This window comes from Gallus gallus, chromosome 5 (genome assembly GCF_016699485.2).
Source record: "Gallus gallus isolate bGalGal1 chromosome 5, bGalGal1.mat.broiler.GRCg7b, whole genome shotgun sequence".
In the NCBI taxonomy this organism is placed as follows: domain Eukaryota; kingdom Metazoa; phylum Chordata; class Aves; order Galliformes; family Phasianidae; genus Gallus; species Gallus gallus.
In genome coordinates this window covers 27,314,446-27,331,984 of record NC_052536.1, presented here as the reverse complement: position 1 = coordinate 27,331,984, position 17,539 = coordinate 27,314,446, and the positions used below count along the sequence as shown (strand labels likewise).

Genomic DNA, 17,539 nt, shown 5'->3' with positions numbered 1-17,539 from the left:
TTCTAAAAGTCCAAACAAGTTGACAAGACTGTGGTAAGAATGCTGTGTATTCACTGAGCCCTAGCTTTTCTGCCACCTTTTGTGCATTTCTTCTTAGTCTTTCCTTGACTGATGAAAGATCTCTGGCGATGTTTAGTGTAATATCTTGTCCTCCGCGTAGTACTTGCTGAAGCAGTGTAAAAGCAGCGATAGGTCATTGCTTAACACTTCCCTCTTGAATGGCATTCACTGCACTGGTTGGGTTGAAATAGTATCGCCGCTTCATTCACTGCTCTCCAGTGTTGTTCATCGCCTTCCTCCCCCATATTATGTGGACTTAGCAAGCGTATCACTATAGTTAAAAACACTGCTTGTAAGTGAAGCCAGTACTTCCTTCACAGCTGTAATTCCTAAGAGGTAAGAGTTCTGAGACACAAGTTAACTAAATGCTGCCTCTTGCTACACTGAAGCATTATTATACCCATGTGTTGGCTGTGCTTTTGGCGAGTAGTATGAATGTGACTAGAAGCTGGGGGACAGTAGCTTTCCATGCATCAAGTGCTTGGAGAATGGTGGCAGCTTGTGCTGGCTTTCTTTTCTACTGGCTTCTTTTGTGTTCTTGACTGAGTTGCCATCTCTGAAGTTTCACCGAAAGTGGGATAATGCCTTTTTACAGGGGTGTGGTGCAGCCTTTTTCTTAGTAAATATGCTGTCATCCACAGATAAAAGAAGTCTTAGAAGTGGAAAACCTCTGAAGCTTCACAGCACACTTATGATATATCCCCATTAAACAGCTGTTTGGCAATGACTGCTGCAATTTCCAGTTAATGAGGGACGTTTTCAGACTGGGCCAAGAGAACAGGTGATGTTTTAAGCTGATATTTTTAATAAGTCTTTATTTCATAAGAGGCAGCCAAGTATGTATCCTGTTGCATTTGATGAGATCCTGGCCTTCCTTGTTTTTAAATAGGATCCCAAATTATATTGCCCAAGCATTGCACATCACCCAGGAGAATCCTTGCCTTAAAGTCCAGGCAGCAGTAGAGAATATTTGGGGTTTCTACACTGTGTTGGGAACAGCAAAGAAACTTTTTTGATATCAACCCCCCAGTTCAGTAAAACTTGGAATAAGCTGATATGCCCTCTCTTAAATTTAAGAATGTGAATGTACTCTACTGTGGTGATTGCTCAAGGAACAGGCTGCTAATATGTCAGTAGAAGTTGCCCATTTCCTTAATACTATTCTTCTGCATCTGGGGCCACAGTGCAAAGCATCAAAAGATTGTCCAGTTTCCTGCAGAATGCAGCCAGTGCTGAAAACTGCTGGCCGAAGGGTCATGACAAAAGGAATGCTTGAGATGGCAATTGTCTCTTGCTGCTTTCTGTAATCCTCAGTTATTCTGGGCTGTGTAGTCCTAGCCAGTAAGTGTCTGAAAGAGAATCCACACTGCTGTATTGTTGCAGAAGAACGCGCTTGCCATATAACAATTCTTATGGAACTTGGGGAGGAGAGGTAAGAGGTAGAAGTGTGATACTATCTATGAGCTGCCTCGGCATTAGATGTGCTCTCCTCTCTGCTTGTAAAATATCTCAGAAGGAAAAACACTTATTTTTGGCATTATTTTCTCTTTATTGTGAAGTGCAAGGAAGTAAATCTTAGAGAAGGTCATGGACAAGATACTCAGACTGAAAGACTCAACTAGATAGAGATCATTCCTGTTAAACTATATTTGGAGTTGGCTAGAGATGAGAGTAATTAAAACAGCCTTTTTGATGGGCATTATTAGGAAAATTCATGCAGTCTTAGGAAAGACATTAACAGTTAAATACCCTGTGAGTTTTGTACTAGGCTTTCACTGGATGTTATATGCTTTCCTTTGCCACTCTGTGTGCTGTCCTTTAAATATCTGTCAGTATTTTTCCCAATACTTGGTTTTCATGGCAAGTTTTCTTTGCAGGTATGATACTTCTTCCTAAAATGCTCAGGTGCAACAGGGTGGTATGCAGAGTCGAAACTCCTTGTAGACACCTAGCTTCTGAGGCTAGAATACTAAGCTACTGCCATTTATCACTGTAAAGCAGCTGAAGATGGTCAGAAGCTGCAGGGTTTCTCTGGTGTTCTTGTTATATTTTCAACAAGACTAAAAAACATATCCTTCTCAAGAAAGGCAGATTCATGTTGCCTAAGAAAGTGAACATAAGTTTGGCAAGCTGAAGAGGTTGGTGGACTTGAGAATCACAGTTTTCTCAGGCTAGGACACACATTCATCCAGCGCTCAAACCTGGTGCAAACAGCTCAGTGTGTGGCACAGAAAGTCTAGAGCTTGGTGGACAGTTCTAATAGCGACCATAATAGTAAGTCCTCTTAGCCTCAGACTAAGCCCCTTGTTAGATTTCCTTGCTGCTATGCAACTTCTTAACAGGATTGTTTCCTGTGCAAATATCTATGGTTTCCTGACTGCTGGTTTTGTTCTCTAATACCTGACTCTACAAAAATTGAAAGCATTTTCTCTGTGGGTAAATGTTATCCTTTGTGCACATGGACTTAGCTTAAAGGTAATGCAAATGTGCAGCTCAGTAGAAGCTATCAAAGAAGATATATTGTTGGAACCCATGATAAATTGTTTGTTAGGTGAATTTAAACAGGCCTTTTGTGATACTTCTGCAGTGCAAATACGTAGAGTACTTGTGCTGTGACAGATTGCTTGTGTTTATGCATCCTGTATTCCACTTGGTGAAACTAGGCTGCGTGAGTGGGAAGAGCAATGTTCAGTGCTGTAGTACTGCTGATCTCTCTTTGTGCTCATGGGCAGGAGGAGACCTGGTGTAAGCCTGAGAGTTGCAAATTTTATCAGAAAATACAGTTGTGCTGGGGGAATAATTATAAACGGGAAATGGAGTGAGATACCTGGGGAGAAGATGCTGATTAGAAGTCACAGGAAGACCAAAGTGTAGCTGTTAGGTAGGCCCCTATCCATGCATTGCCTGCATTCATTCATCTTGGTACAACTGCCTTGGATAGCTGTTGCTATGCATGTTGACCCTCTTTTGTTGGGGTGCACTGGCTAACAACGGCTGAGATGGAGGTGAGCAGTTCAGTGCAGATCATCTAGTTGTGAAGCTGTCCCATGGAACCGACAGCAGCAGTAGAGCCACCCCAAACCAGTAATGGTACCTTTGTGCCCAAGCTGTTTAGTACTGCGTGGGAAGAACTTTATCTGAAAGCAATGTTTATCTTAAGCTGCTTATCCTGTTAAAATACACTTCTGCCTAAGTAGAAAAAAGATGGAGGGGAAAACAGGGTTAACTATTAACACTTCTTGGTGTGCGTTCTGTTTGTTATTGCTATGTACCTACTATGCACCTGATCAATCTGGGCGAATTACTACCTCTTGGACAATATGGGCCAACTGTAAAATGCTGCGAAGACTAACTGCTGACTTTGTATCTTCCTATAACAAGCAGCCTTCTGATTTTTGAGCTTAAATAGCGGTCTTTTAGAACTTTATTTCTGTAGGGTGCTGTTCTGGAGGAGGAACAACATTGCCGTTGCTTTGATTTGCCGTAAGTATTTGATAAGAGCTCCTTTCTGGATAGAAATACTGACATCAGACTGCCCTAATTTTGCAGAATGTTTTGGCCCCATAAGTAAATTATCATTTGAAGCCCACGTTAGTACAATGTCTTTCAAACAGATTGTCATCTCCCTAAATTCATGCTGCTTATACTGAGTTTCTGCAGGGCTACTATTTCTGTTTCTTGGGCTGGTGTCACTTCAAGCTGAATATTTTTTTGTTTTTAAAATATTTAGCCATCTGAAGCATTGCACGCATTCAGAGCTCCTCAGTTGAGAGGACAAATTTGAGTAAAAAATGTTCAGGGCCATTGTCATTAGTGCTTGATAACCTGTGATTCAGGGTGACTAGTTGCATTGCTAAGCATCTCTTCAGCTTTGTTTACTGATCTTTAGGAATTCATTCAGAAACAGATTTTTAGGGACTCATACTTATGTTTTGGGTAGGTCTGAAGAAACTTCTTTCTGTGGTTAATGATATACTCAGGTCTTGCTTTAAGGTTTTCTCTTAAAAGTTTCTGTGTAGAAGACTACCTGTTGCTTGCAAACCTGGGATTCACCTGATTTAGAGCACTTTAAGTGAACAGAGCTCTGCTGAAGATCTCTGCTCTGAGACAGTCTTCATATTCTGACAAAACCAAATTCTGGGCACAGACATGGAGAATGATGAAATAAGCAAGCTATATGAATCTGTGTGCTGGAGCCAAATATTTCTGTCAGCCTCTTTGCGTGCAAACTTTAGACCTTCCCTCCCTTAAACCTTGCTCACAGGTGTTCAAAATCTGGCTCTGGCTTTACCTATTGAAACTTTCCCTCCCTTTTACCTAGGGATTAATGATGACTAAATTACCCTGCAAACTTTTCTAAGGAGTTTGTGTTGGGCTCCGTTGAGAAATGAGGAAATTCCAGTGGTGGGGGGAGAGGGAAGAAGGAAGCTCCTTGGCAGAGACTTCACAGCCAGGCTTGGAAACTGCAAGAAGTCCTAGTCCTGTGTGAGCTGTAACATACCTGTACTCTTAGCAGGTTCTGGGTACGCAAGAAAAGTAGCTCAATCCACAAATGAATTCTCTACAGGACAACTTGCTGTTGTTTTCAGACATTTTGTATTTTCTTAAGGATAATTTGCTTGCATTTTTTTGTTTTTCAGGCAGTGCTAATACTTTCTTGTCACTGTCTTGATACTCAAATGTAACTGTATTTTGTGGTGCATGCAAAGAAATCTTTGCATGAAATGAGCTGCTGCTACCCTGTCAAGTGGCCAACAACTAGGTGATACCCAGAGGCTTGTTAGGGATAGGAGACAAAGCTACTCAGACCTTGTCCTGTCACTGAAATGTAATGAAAATCAAATCTGTTTTCTGGGCCTACAATTTTTCTTCCAGTGTGATGGTTCAAAAACAGGGCAGCATTGGACTGGCTTACTTCTGACTTACTTCTCTGTAGCCTAGATTCAGAGTCTTGTGAAAACAAGCAAACAAAAAATATGCTGGTTGGAATATATAGCTCAAGTAATTGAATTGTAACTGGTAAAAGAAGATTGGGATTGAAGTAGTGTCAAGTGATAGAGATGGATTACTGAGTACAATTACAGCTTTTGAGAGTCTGGATAATAATTTCCTCTTCCTACTTGCATTCTGATTGAAAAACTGGCTAATGAAGTAGTATGGGTTTGTAAGTGGCACTGGGATGAGAGGGAAGATCTAGGAAGCTGCTTAAGTTCTGAATCAGAGAGGAGAAGCTGGAACAATAAGGAGGGATGGGAATGAACCAGCAGTTTGGCATGCAATTAAACCTGGTAAGAAAATGTTTGGTGCATGAGCTGGTAACAGTATTGCTATCTCTAAGATGTTAGTATAATTGCTAATGAAAAATCTTTCAAAGGCAGTTATGGGATTGGTCATTCTGTGCACAAGAGCTGACATACTTTGAGGGGAGGAGCAGACATGGCTCTTCTCTGCTTTAATGTTTTCTCAAAAATTTCAGCATTTCCCGAGAAGGTACTGGAAGAAAGCTGATTTAAATGTGTAGGACGGAAGGATGAAACTGAGGAGGAGCAATGGCCAAGAGTGAGAAGCTGGGAGGATCTGGATACAAGACTTGAGTAGAGAAATGTGTGACTCACAGGAGTCAAAGTCAGGATAGACGTTAGTAAGCGGGCTGTTCCAGTCATGCTAGTGTCTATACTGCTAGCCATGTTTCAGTTTTCAAGGATCAGTAAAATCTTATGGCTAGGCCAAGTATGCAATTATTTCTTGTGCACTAAAAACCAATCTGTATGTGACTATCAGTCCAATTTCTTAAAACAGACATTCGCTATCAGGTCTCGGTTGAACTAAACTGATCTAGAACTTGCCTGTAGTCCTATCAAGCAATATAAAAGTGAGTTTTGCTAATTCTTTCCTTCCTGTTTGTATGGCTAAATCTTGCTGGATTCATTTCAAAACTCGATTTCTCACTCCAATTATCTCTTGCCTCCTGATATGGACCAAAAAGCTTGTAAGAAGTATATGTGACTCAACATGTTTGTGAAGGCAGCTGCTGTCTTACAATTCATCCTGGAAAGGTTGCTGAGCTAAGGGGAGGGGAGAGGAGAATATGTAGCTTTTGTCTGTTTTTCACCTTCCTCCCCCCCTGAACTCCCACCAGTTGGCAGTGAGGGGCCATGATTTTCTAGTGTCATCTTGTTTAGATGAGAAGGAACTCATCCTGTAGTTGCTAGATGGGTGGCTGCAGGCAGATAGGAGAAAAGATGAGAGATGCTTCATCTCCCTTGTTCCCTGCCAATGTACTAGTTTGCCTGCTATACTCTCAAGCAGCCCAGTACCACTTGAGCAGTAAGTAGCCTGCCCTTCTTTTATGATATTCAGGGGCAAAGCTAGTCCTGCTTGTTTTAAATGTTCATACTGGTGCCACTTTGTTCTTTCTGGGCTCATCTTTATATAGGGTGCGGTCCAGGCTGTTGGGAAGGTGGGGCATACTCTCCAAATGAGAAGAGTGACCCTTAATCTCTTAATTTTTGGGATCAGAAAAGCAAACTCCTTCAGGTGAGATCAGACCCACCAGCTTCATATGTTCTAGGAGGTGTGAAGAAAGAAATCTGTTCCCCCCCTATGTGGAGGAAACTCTCAGTACTTTTCCAGGTGTGGTGGTGACAGGAGCACTAATTACTCTTCATAGTTCAAAGAAGTCACAAAAAAGTGTATGCAGAAGCTGGTGTCACATGCTGCTTTAAGTCTGTCAACTAAAAATGTAACTTTGGTCTTTGTCCACTTTGAGAAGTCTGACCAGTGAGCCTGAGTATGTGTTTGTACTGAGGCCAGGTCTTAGACCAGACTGAAAGAGATCCAGAAAATCTGAGGAATCCAGATAAAGCCACAGCTGTTTTGCCACAGCTTTCTCAATAACATTCCCTGAAAAGGAAGATGAGAGAGTGCAGCAATCTTGCCAATTATGTGTGTCAAGGATTTATTGTGCAAAGGTTTCATATTTGCTTATATTAAGACTGATGCCCTGCTCCCTTAAGGGAGGCAGGCAGCAGAAATAGACCGATATGTACATTAGTAGTGGGTTTTTGTGTGTGTGTGAGTTTGTTTGTTTGTTTTTTAGCTTTCATTGGAGACACAAATACAAATCGTTAGCACAAAGTTAGTTGAACACTTCCAGAACCCCAGTGAGTGCAATTGATGGGAGGAAAGTTAACCTTGGGAGTTCTGTGTAAATTTGGACTAGAGGTGGCTACTTCTATGAGAAGCTGACAGCCCTGGATGGAAGACCTCTTGTTTGAAGGTACACCACTAGCCTGGACAGCTTTTGACTGTGAGGATCTTAGTACAGCCCTTGTATTTAAGGGTCAACTTGGAATGCTTTAAAACTTAGTTCTGCAGAAAGCAAGGAAATTAAGTCTGTCACTAGCAAAGAGGAATCTTCATGAGCATTCTGCAGCTCCTCACCTAAGTGTGAAAAATAGTTCAGTGTCTCTGCAATCAACCTTTCCTCCAAGCTGAAAGCAAACAGATACTAAAATAAACAATCCCATAGTACAAAATGTGAAAAAGCTGTCAAACTGAGAGAGTGAACAGCCTGTATGAAGATCAGTTACTCTCTAATGTTGTTCTGCTTGGGTGTGGGGGTTGAGTATATGTGTAACATAGCAGGGTGAGGGAAAGGGATGCAATGTGATGGAAAAGGAATGTTATATCTTACTGGGGAAGCTCATACCGATGACCTGGTGCAGCATAAAGACACCTGTAAATGCTTCTACTTTCAAAGACACCTCTGTCTTTGCTTTCTCTTCCATAAATTAAAAACTCAGGAGTCTTAGAGCAGCAACGCTCTCAGGTTAGTGATGACTCTTGTAGATCTCTTTGAGAGGGCTGCTGTTTGGAACATTTTACAAACCACATTTGTCACTTCAGTACTGGAAATGTTCTTAACCGATGAACAGAGTGTCAAGCTAATGAAATAGAAACACTGCTTGGTAGCTCAGTATCATAGAATCACCAAGGTTGGAAAAGACCTCCAAGATCATCTAGTACTTCTGTTCACCTACCACCTTCCTATTCCCACACTGCAAACTTACCGAGGGTGCACTCAATTCTGCCATCCAGATCATCAGTAAAGATATTAAACAGGACAGGCCCCGTTACTGACCCCTGGGGAATACCACTCGTGACCAGTTGCCAGCTGGATTTAATTCCATTCACCACCACTCACTGGGTCCAGCTTATCCAGCCAGTTTTTTTTTACCTAGCAAAGAGTGTACCTGTCTAAGCCTTGGGCTGCAAGCTTCTCCTGGAGAAAATTGTGGGGGATAGTGTCAAAGGCTTTGCTGAAGTCTAGGTAGGCTACATCAACAGTCTTTACCGCCTCCACCAGGCAGGTAACTTGATCATAGAAGGAGATTCGCTTGGTCAATTAGGGCCTAACTTTCGTGAACCCATGTTGGCTGGGCCCGATCCTTTGGTTGTCCTGTGCATGCCATCTGATTTCCCTCAAGGTGATCTGCTTCATAACCTTTCCTGGTCCCAAGGTCAGGCTGACAGGCCTGTAGTTCCCTGGATCCTCCATACAACCCTCCTTGTAGAAGGGAGTTATGTTGGCAAGCCTGCGATCCTCTGGGACCTCCCCAGTTCAGCAGAAACCTGGATAGATGGTAGAAAGTGGCTTGGCAATCATCTCTGCCAGCTTCCTCAGCACTCTTGGGTGAATCCCATCTGGTCACTGGACGGTAAAAGTGATAAAATGCAGCATCTTGCTCCCAAGCTTTCAAAAGGTATATAAACTCTATACTTAAATAGGATAGAAAACCTTGCATGCTAGCGATTTGCCAGTTTGAAATGGCATTGCCTGGTGTGCAGTAAGCGGCAGTACAATAGCTATACTAATGTTTGATTTGTTTTTAATTTCTTCAAGTTTCTGATCAGCGTCTGAGTTACTGCTGCAACTCTGACGAGAGAGATGTGTAACTGTAAAGGAATCCTGTCTGCAGGAATTAAAAAAAAATAAAATAATTTACTCATTGTGTACACTAACACATTTCTGAATGTTGTCTGTTGCTGACAGCAGATGATGGAACTAAAGCTAATGAGGATCCTTTGTTTTTTGCCTTGCATAAGTGTTTTATCTTAGAACTGTCTCGTAGCTTTTTCAACTCCTGAAGCAGCTAGTACATCTTGTTCTGTTATGGAAAGTTTATTGTATATTTAGATGGTTGTATTAAGTAACTTTTTTGAGGTGAGAACAAATAATTAAATCTTTATACTGGAAGAATTGAAATTTGTGCTCTGAGCCTTCCACTCACAGCAAGTTCTTCCTTTTGTGGTCCAGAAAGACCTCAGCAATGGGGAAAGCTTCCCTGCTACTGCCTGCGCTGTGCCAAGAAGCTTTGAGTGACAGTCCAAGGAAGCACTGTCCACCACTATTCATACAGAGCAGAGGGCTAAACTCTGCTGGTGGTTGCCCCCTACACAACTGAAGTAAGCATTTGGTTTAAATGTAGGAGCAAAGATGAGAAATATTGTAAACACTGTAAAATACAATGCAAACAGAGCTGCAGAATGAAGAAACAAAACAATGACTCTTTCCCTTAGGGAGTTGGGGGAAAGAGTTTATTTTTTTTCTGAATTTTTACAGGAGTTTCAGTTCTGTTTCATACATCCTTTCCTGATTCTTTCCCTCTTGCTTTAAATTCCTGGCTGGCAAATTTCTTTTCTTGGTAAACAGGACTATTTTATTGTGAATTTAAACCCTGCCTTAGATGAATGCATCTGTTTATGTCAGTGTAGAATTCACTGAGATAGATTTGGCACTTGAAGCAGTAAGTGTTAAAAGGTGAAAGGCAGGAGCCTTACAATGATGAAAGCATCCTACTTGAGGGCTATTCTGAGGACTCTACGCTGATCTGCTAAAGCAAGAGTAATATTGCTAAATGGTATGTACTTAAATGCTATCATTTGATTTGTAAAGCTGAGTCTCTGAAAGCACCTGTCTGCAGCTCATACATCTACAATCTGAAAGCCAAATAGTTGCCTATGCCATTGGACTGTGGATGTAACTACTGCAGTGCTTCGTAGGAAGAGCAGAAAGGACCTCATAGCTATTCACTGAACAGTTAGTACTTTTGCTGAGAATGTGTCTTTACTGCTGTCTCTTAATCCATAGGCTGAAGGTCAGGGAATGAGACAGCCTCTAAAATACTAGGAGAAAATCTCTTTGAGAGATCTGGAACAAGGCTAGTTGTAAATGTGAGAAAAATATTACTTTCATAGCGTTGACAAAATGAGCTGCTCTGTATTTAGTAAGAAAACATGATATTCTGTAATTAAGAAGGTGAATTTCCTCTTTCTTTTCTTCAGTTTCACTGGTTTTGATATTTTAGAGGAGAACTGGAGTAAATAAGGGCAGCCTCCTTTATTACTCTGTGTAACTGTTGGGGTGAGAACCCAGATGCATAAGTAGACCTTCTGTGGAAGGAGACATGTCAATACGGTTATTTTCCCAGGCAAAAGTAGTAATAGAGCTTTAGAAGCATTGATTCTGAAGTGTTGATGATTGTGAGTATGAAGTCAAATGGAATGTGGTGAACCACTTGATACAGCCACCTTCCACTGAGTCTGGTTCATCATAGCCTTTGGATAACATGAAGGTAAGCATGTAGACAACAAAAGTAAGATCTTTAATGTTCACAGTACCTACTTTTTCAATATCCCTCCCGTGCGATGGAATGCCGGACCTGGCATTCAGTTAGTGTACCTCTACTGATGGGCAGCCAGCCCTCGCTGGGTTTTGAACTAATGAGCTCAGCTATTTCTAATATCTGCTTCTTGATTCTGCTGTTGGCAGCAGTAACAACAACTATAATGAAGGCTGGATGCCAACTTCAATTTGAATGCCTCTTTCAGTGTTATAGGAGAACTGACTTAAGAAGGACTGAAACTTGTAGGGCTATGGAGTTTTAATGGGTGGCATTTTCAATCCTGGAAAATCTACAAGAACGAAACTGTACTTCTTACAGTACCCTTGTATAATTGTATTTGCATTTGTGCTCAACTCTAAAGATATGGCTATCAAGCTGTGCCTGTAAAACTGGTTAAGCCTCACTTCTCATGTAATGATCTGCTAGCAGAGTAGAGTGCTTTCAGGAATTGTAGTTCTCTATATACATCTGTCTTGTTTACAATAATAATGTGTAATACATATGGCTAGTCACTAGCAGTGGTAAAGACTGGATAGCAGCTATTTTTCTTGTTTTGCCAATTTGGGATATTTAGAGAGCTTATCAGGTGATTGGGAAGCTCAGTTTAGAATAGGTGCCCTGTTTGTATAGCAATAACAGTGAAGAAGAAGAGGCAAAACTACTTTTAGTTAGTATGAGACTGCTTAAGAGAAGGATTTGAATGACTTGATATCAGGTGATACAGGCAAATTTTAAGGACTTCTGGGTTGGAAGAGAAGTTGTTAGTAGCTACTGATGGAAACTTGGATTGCTTTTACTTCATGTAGATCACTCGTTTAAGAATGCTTCAAAAAACTTGGTTGTAATCAGACATGCTTGCAGTTAATGTGCATCCTTACAGTACAGAACAGACTTATGTAGGAAACTTATCTGAAATAAAGAATCCTCTACTCTTTGAAACAAGTTTGGAGCAAGGAAGAGGAGTTGCACTGTTCAGTACAACGTGGTGAAAAACGATGTTGGGGAAACTCCCATTAGTAGTTTTGAGACAAGTTCAAGGGGAGGGTCTCATACTTGTTCTTGAGCAGTAATAGGTCCCACAAAGGTTCTAATGGAATTATTGGGAAGTAAATATAGATGGAGAGGAAGAGTACTATGAATTACACAGCTGGATCTAATTAGGTGAACTTCTGTCTTCCTCAGCTTGCTTATTCTGTCCGCAGTATTCCCAGCTCTTTCAAATGGCAAAAAGGGTATTCCTAGGGCAAACTGTAGCCATTTCTACTGGAGGGAGTACAACAGGAAAAATGGGCTCAGGAAAGTGTTCCTTCATAGCTACTTTCTGCACCTACATGAGAAGTTTAATGACGAAAACTCTGCAAAGTCTAAAGCTGACGTGAAGTTTGTTACATGGTGAAGGGTAAGAAAGCATGTACTTGAGTCTCCCACGTGATTCAGGAGAGTCGAGAGGCAAGAGAGTTTGCTCCAGATCATGAGGAGCCTCTTCAGTGGTTTAAAGACACAAACTTTTTTGTGTAGGGACAGGGAATGCTTTCCACAAAAATCTTACTTGAGAAACTGCCTTCTGTTAAACTATACAACTTACATTACTTCTATTCTGCTGCTTTCCTGAGACTTGAGATTCTATACCCTATTACAGTAGAATAGTTAACTTCTCACCTTCTAGTGACAGCACAGAGTTATAATCCTGCTATACTTGCCGGGGAAAAGAACAGCCTCAGCTATCATTATGACAAACTGAAGTAGGGGATATGGCTCCTGAAAGGAGGATAACTTGGCATAAGTTGTACAGGATGATGTTTTGAAGTCTGCTTTTGTTTTTGAGTTATGCAGAAGACTCCTAAACCAGACAGACTAATATAGATTATTAAACAATACAATTTATTAAAGACAACGTTCCACCTTCAAGTCAGTGGAAGATTTGCCATTGTTTCCTTTGGGACAAGAAATTCATTGCTTGACTATGCAAACATCTGGATTTTCTATCTGGTTCAACATTATATATAGTAGCACAGTTAATGAGAAGAAATAGTCCAAGTTAAACATACCTCCTCTTGTCAGTGTGTTTGACGAATTAAATTTAATCTCAAATTTGTTCTAGGCTTGCATGTCATCTTGGCTACAAGAATGAGCGTGAGCTTTGACAGAAGCTGAAGTAATGTTATTTCAAAGGAATTAAATCAGATTCTGCTTTAATATTGCCAAACTAGAAAGGTTTAGAAATCATGTTAGAATTGCAGAATAAAATACTGCTGTTCAAGCGTTATGTTCTAGAGATTTGTTTTCCTCTGTTCAGTTGATCAGCGTACTGATCTGTGATCTAACTACTGATCTCATATGCTGTAACAAGCTAGATGTTTATCAAACTGAAGGAACTTTTATACACATACCTGTATCACCTTTAAAAAAAAAATCCTGTGGAAGAGGAAAGGATTATTTAAAAAGCTTAAATGAACTTCTTTCTGTCTTAGTATGCGGTATTTTCCTTCCCACAGATGAACTTTAGTTAGGTGATTGTTCTTACTGCATAAGCTTGCACCTGGATAGCAAAAGAGACTGCTTTAAAAATTTACTCTCAGGCTGTAATGGCTTTTCCTTGTTTTGTTTCTGAAGACAAAACCAACCAAACAACAGAAACAAGAAAAACACACGCAGCCACCCCCTGCAAAACAAACAACCCAACAAACAAACAAACAAAAAAACCCAGTAGAGCTTTTCTGGGGCTGGTCAAATTCTGAGGTGTTTCTACTCAGCTATTTGTTGTAGGCGAGCCCTTAGAAAGCTTCCTTGGCTCTAGTCCTTCATCTTCTACAAGCATAGCACAGCTTCTGCAACATATTTTCTTCACAAGCTGACTCCCCAGACCAAAGTATTATTTCCATAGCTAGAAGTCTTCTAGCAGATGAAGCACAATGCTTGAGCTCTCTCTTTCCTTGTGGGGGCTTGCACAGAATAAAAATTGAAGGAGAGGGTGAATGACTGCAAAAACAAGATTTCCAGCCTGTAAGGGGAAAAAGCTTTAACTGAACTCCTACAAATACATACAGAGTTTGTCTGCTTTGTGGTTTGATCACATATATTTGCCCAGCATTCACCATCCTCAAGCACACAGGCTGTGTGCTTTGAACCCATTCTTGTTTGCACAGCTGGGGGCCTGGGGTTGAAACATAAGTGGTGCTTTAACTTAGGCTAGAAGTCTTTGCAGGTGGGATGATTCAAGGAATAGAAGTGCTGCAGTGTCCTTCTCTTAAGTCCTGCCTGTCTGAGGATGGAGCAGGGCCCTTTTAAAATTTGTTGGGAATGCCTTAAATCAGGGTATGAAACTGTAAGGAGGCAGAAAGCACCCATTCAGAGACTGGAACTTTTAAAGATGCAGATCATTGAGAAACTTGGGTTTAAAACCTTACCCATTTGGGCGAGAGTGAAGTACATAATTCCAAAAAGGGAATATTAAAATCAACTAATCCTCCTTCCCACCACAATACACAGCTGTTTTTGCAGGAAGCTGCCTTTGAAAGTTCTTGCTTTTTTTCTGCTAGATAAGATCTGGGGCTGAAGACCCTGGTCAGCTACTGGGAGCTGTGGTGGCTCTGGCTGGCTGACATCTACATTCATGAGGGATACTGCAAACCGTGATGGTCCCATCCCTGCCAGAGTTTCAAAAGCTTTCAGGTTTTCTTTCTGCATTTCTAGAAGCCAAACGTTTTGAGTCTCTGGCTTAGAGCAGGGTCATTGACACCTTTGAGGGCTGCTAGGTTCCATGGCAGGAAACCTGGCTGAGATCCCAAACTTGTGGCTGGAGTTGAAGTTCTTGGGCCCTATAGGCAGCCTGCCATGGGGCTTAGAGTCTAGCCGTGATTAAAACAGGGACTTGGCTCCAGTTCTTCCTCCAGTATGGTTGGTTGCACCAGTTTGGAGCTTGAAACCAAGGCATAAATCTGTAAGGTTAAAACTAGGAAATGTGAAATGATGCTTTCCAACAACAACAAAAATGTCCAGAAGTTTATAGTCTCTTCTAATGTATAAAATGGTATGGTTTTCCTGGGAAATTCTCCCTGGGAAGGACTGGCTCATTTGTACTTAAGACAAGCCAGTCTGAGTGCTTAGACAAATGGGTGACTGCACACCTAGATTGATCACTTTTTCCAAAGGTATATTCTAGAGGGTCTTTAAACTTGAAGACTGCCAAAACTGGAATAGGGCATTGCGTATGCTGTTTCCTCTATCTCTTTACTCCTCGTTAATTTAGGCAGCAGCCTGCACTACTGCTGTGAAACAAAGCTGCTAACCAGCTGAGGCACCTCTGGTTTGATCTGCAGTGGGCACTTGTCTTTTAGATTTGTTTTTTAATAGACTTCTAGTTTCTCACGTTCCTGTCACTCGTGTCCCTTGCTCCCTATTTTCCTTGAAACTTTGCTAAAGTGCTTTGCAGTGCTGTGGCCATTTCTTGCCACCTCAATCACAAAGGGCTGTGCTGTTCTGTTTGTGCTTATAATGTACCCAGATGGTGAATAGAATGAGTGACCACCAAGCTCATTTTCACTTGTGGGGTCAGACCTTTCTCGGCTAAATAACACAAGTGTTCCCAGCTGCTGTGCAGCTGCAGGGAGTCTGCTTTCCTTCACAAGCATTAAAAACCCTTTAATCAGTGTTTGTTGTTTGTCAGCAGTGGTGTTGAGGTGTGGAGAAAAAGAACAGATATGCTTTGTTGGCAAAGTTAACTTTATTTTGACCTCTTATCTTTCCTTTTTCTTTTCAAGTCTGAAGAAGCAGAAAGTAGTTTGGGAAGTGGTTTCTGCAAGCACCTGTGTAAATGTATTTGCTAAAGGAGGAGGTTTATGTCCTCATACAGATACAGCATTTGACATAAAACGATGCTCTGAGAACTGCAGTGAACTCTTTAGAGCAGGGACTCTCAAACTGATTGGTGTTGGAACAGAGCAGGATCCTTTAATGTAAGCAAATACTGTGAAAATATAAGTATTGTTGCCTAATTCTAATGTTACTTATGCTAATTTTAGTATAGAGTCTATGTTTAACAAATACCATTTAAATACGGTCAGTTACAACGTTTTCCTGGAAAATAGATTCTTCCAGCTAGTTTTTGTGGGTTTTCTTATTGCTGTTAGTTTTATTTTTGCTTCTGCTTCTAATAGTTCTTCTCCCTTAGAGGGAAAGGGGGGAGAGAAAAGGACTGATAAACCCAGTGACACCCTTTCCAGTCCCATTTGTTTTGGACGTCATCTGATCTGAAGGAAATGAGAATGCGAGTGTCGAGAAGGGGCTTCAAGAAATCTCAGAGCTAAGACAATGATTTCCCTATTCTTTCTGGGTGAGGCTTTGGAATGGCTGGTGCTGCACGTTTTTTTTGCAGGGTTACTTTTTCCCTGAGTGCAGAACTGCTCACATAGTGTGTCTGTGCGTGTGTACAGCACACCTCCACATGTACTGATCATCCCGTTGTTTGCAAAGCCTGTTTGTGTGGGAGCCCCGAGGCTGTTAAGACTTTGATTCTAGCGTCATGAGTTATAGGACATTCTGTGTGAAAAGCTCAATGCCTAATCTCTCTGAAGAGAGCAGAGATTTGTGGGGCTGCTGTAGTGATGCCGGTGGGCTTGGTGGCCAGGCCTTGTGGGCACCATGGCCGCCTTGCTCGCGGCCTTCCCTGTCTTGGCAGTGCCTCCTGCCGCAGCCAAGGGCTCTGTGGGAGCTGCGTCTTGCTTGCTCAGAGCAGGGAGGAAGGACTGGGGACAAGGAACTTGTGAATTCTAGTCCTAGCTGTGACAGTGATAGATTTGAGTGCTTTCCCATTTGTTCCCCGCCCCAGGTGGGCACACACATTTCAGCATTCATCCAGTGTTTTTCTGCTGTACGTTGCTGAGGCTGCTAACAAAGGAGCATTCTTGGAGAGGCAAAATGCTGGAAAGAAAACATCCTCCATTGGCTGGGAGAGGGTGAGCACTCAAGATAACTGGTACCTTAAGTATTTGTGGATGGGTTGTGTTGATGATTGCTTGTGTTACATGAGCAGCTTTAGAAATGGTGGATAAAGAGCCGCCATTTTGTTATCTGAAAGCTGCCAAGCAGAGGCGAGGGCTCAGAGCCGTGGTGGAGCAGGTGTCCTGACAGGGATGGGTTTGAGCCCTTCAGCGATTCCTGCAGGGGATGCAGCCTTGCTGGCAGTTCTAGCTGCTCACGTGGACCCTGATCAGACAGGCACAATCCTGAATCCTTCTGGAAGTTAATGCAGATTTTACTATTAAAATCTAGTCGAACAAAACAAGCACCATCTTGTGCAGCTACGTAAACCATAAACTTTTTTGGCAAGGCAGGTGTGGCATCTTCAGTGCCTGGAAAGCACCTAACATGCTGTGTGGGCTCCCTGCTCTAATCCACATTACAAATGCTAAGAAGGCTTTGATATATATATTTTTTAGGTGGTTCTTGGCTTCATTTGGGTAGGCAAGAACTTCATAGAGACTGCATTGGGGCACTCTGCATGTTTCCACAGGCCCTCGTAATTAATCAATGTCAAGCTGTTCCTTCCCATCCCTCTGTGAGGAGGCACCCGTGGAAAGCTGTTCCATAGCCCTAGTTTCAGCTCATTTGTATTGGTTGCCTGAGAGGGGTTTTGTGTTCCTCATCCATGCCCTCTCTGGGAGCAGGGGCAGGCCTGTCCCATAAGGCCCTCTGGCAAGTATTGTGGTGCAGGCAGCAGGAGGCTTAGGTGAGTTTTCAATATGTTTGCAGTATGGTTTGATGGTGGAAACTTTTTTTTTTTTTTTTTTTTT

General features: G+C 41.8%; 1 protein-coding gene across 5 annotated transcripts in view; it reads left to right on the top strand.

The window, feature by feature from the left end:
• Positions 1-17,539, top strand: part of SMOC1 (SPARC related modular calcium binding 1) — a 121,299-nt gene that overhangs the window by 20,078 nt on the left and 83,682 nt on the right. Inside the window, exon 1 of one of the 5 annotated variants that reach the window (XM_040702036.1) lies at positions 10,677-10,697. The exons of the other annotated variants lie outside the window; for them this stretch is intronic. Within the exon in view, the coding sequence (XP_040557970.1) occupies positions 10,692-10,697 (6 nt within the window). The 5' untranslated portion in view covers positions 10,677-10,691. Of the gene's footprint in view, positions 1-10,676; positions 10,698-17,539 lie in introns of those variants that run through there. 5 annotated transcript variants of the gene reach the window in all.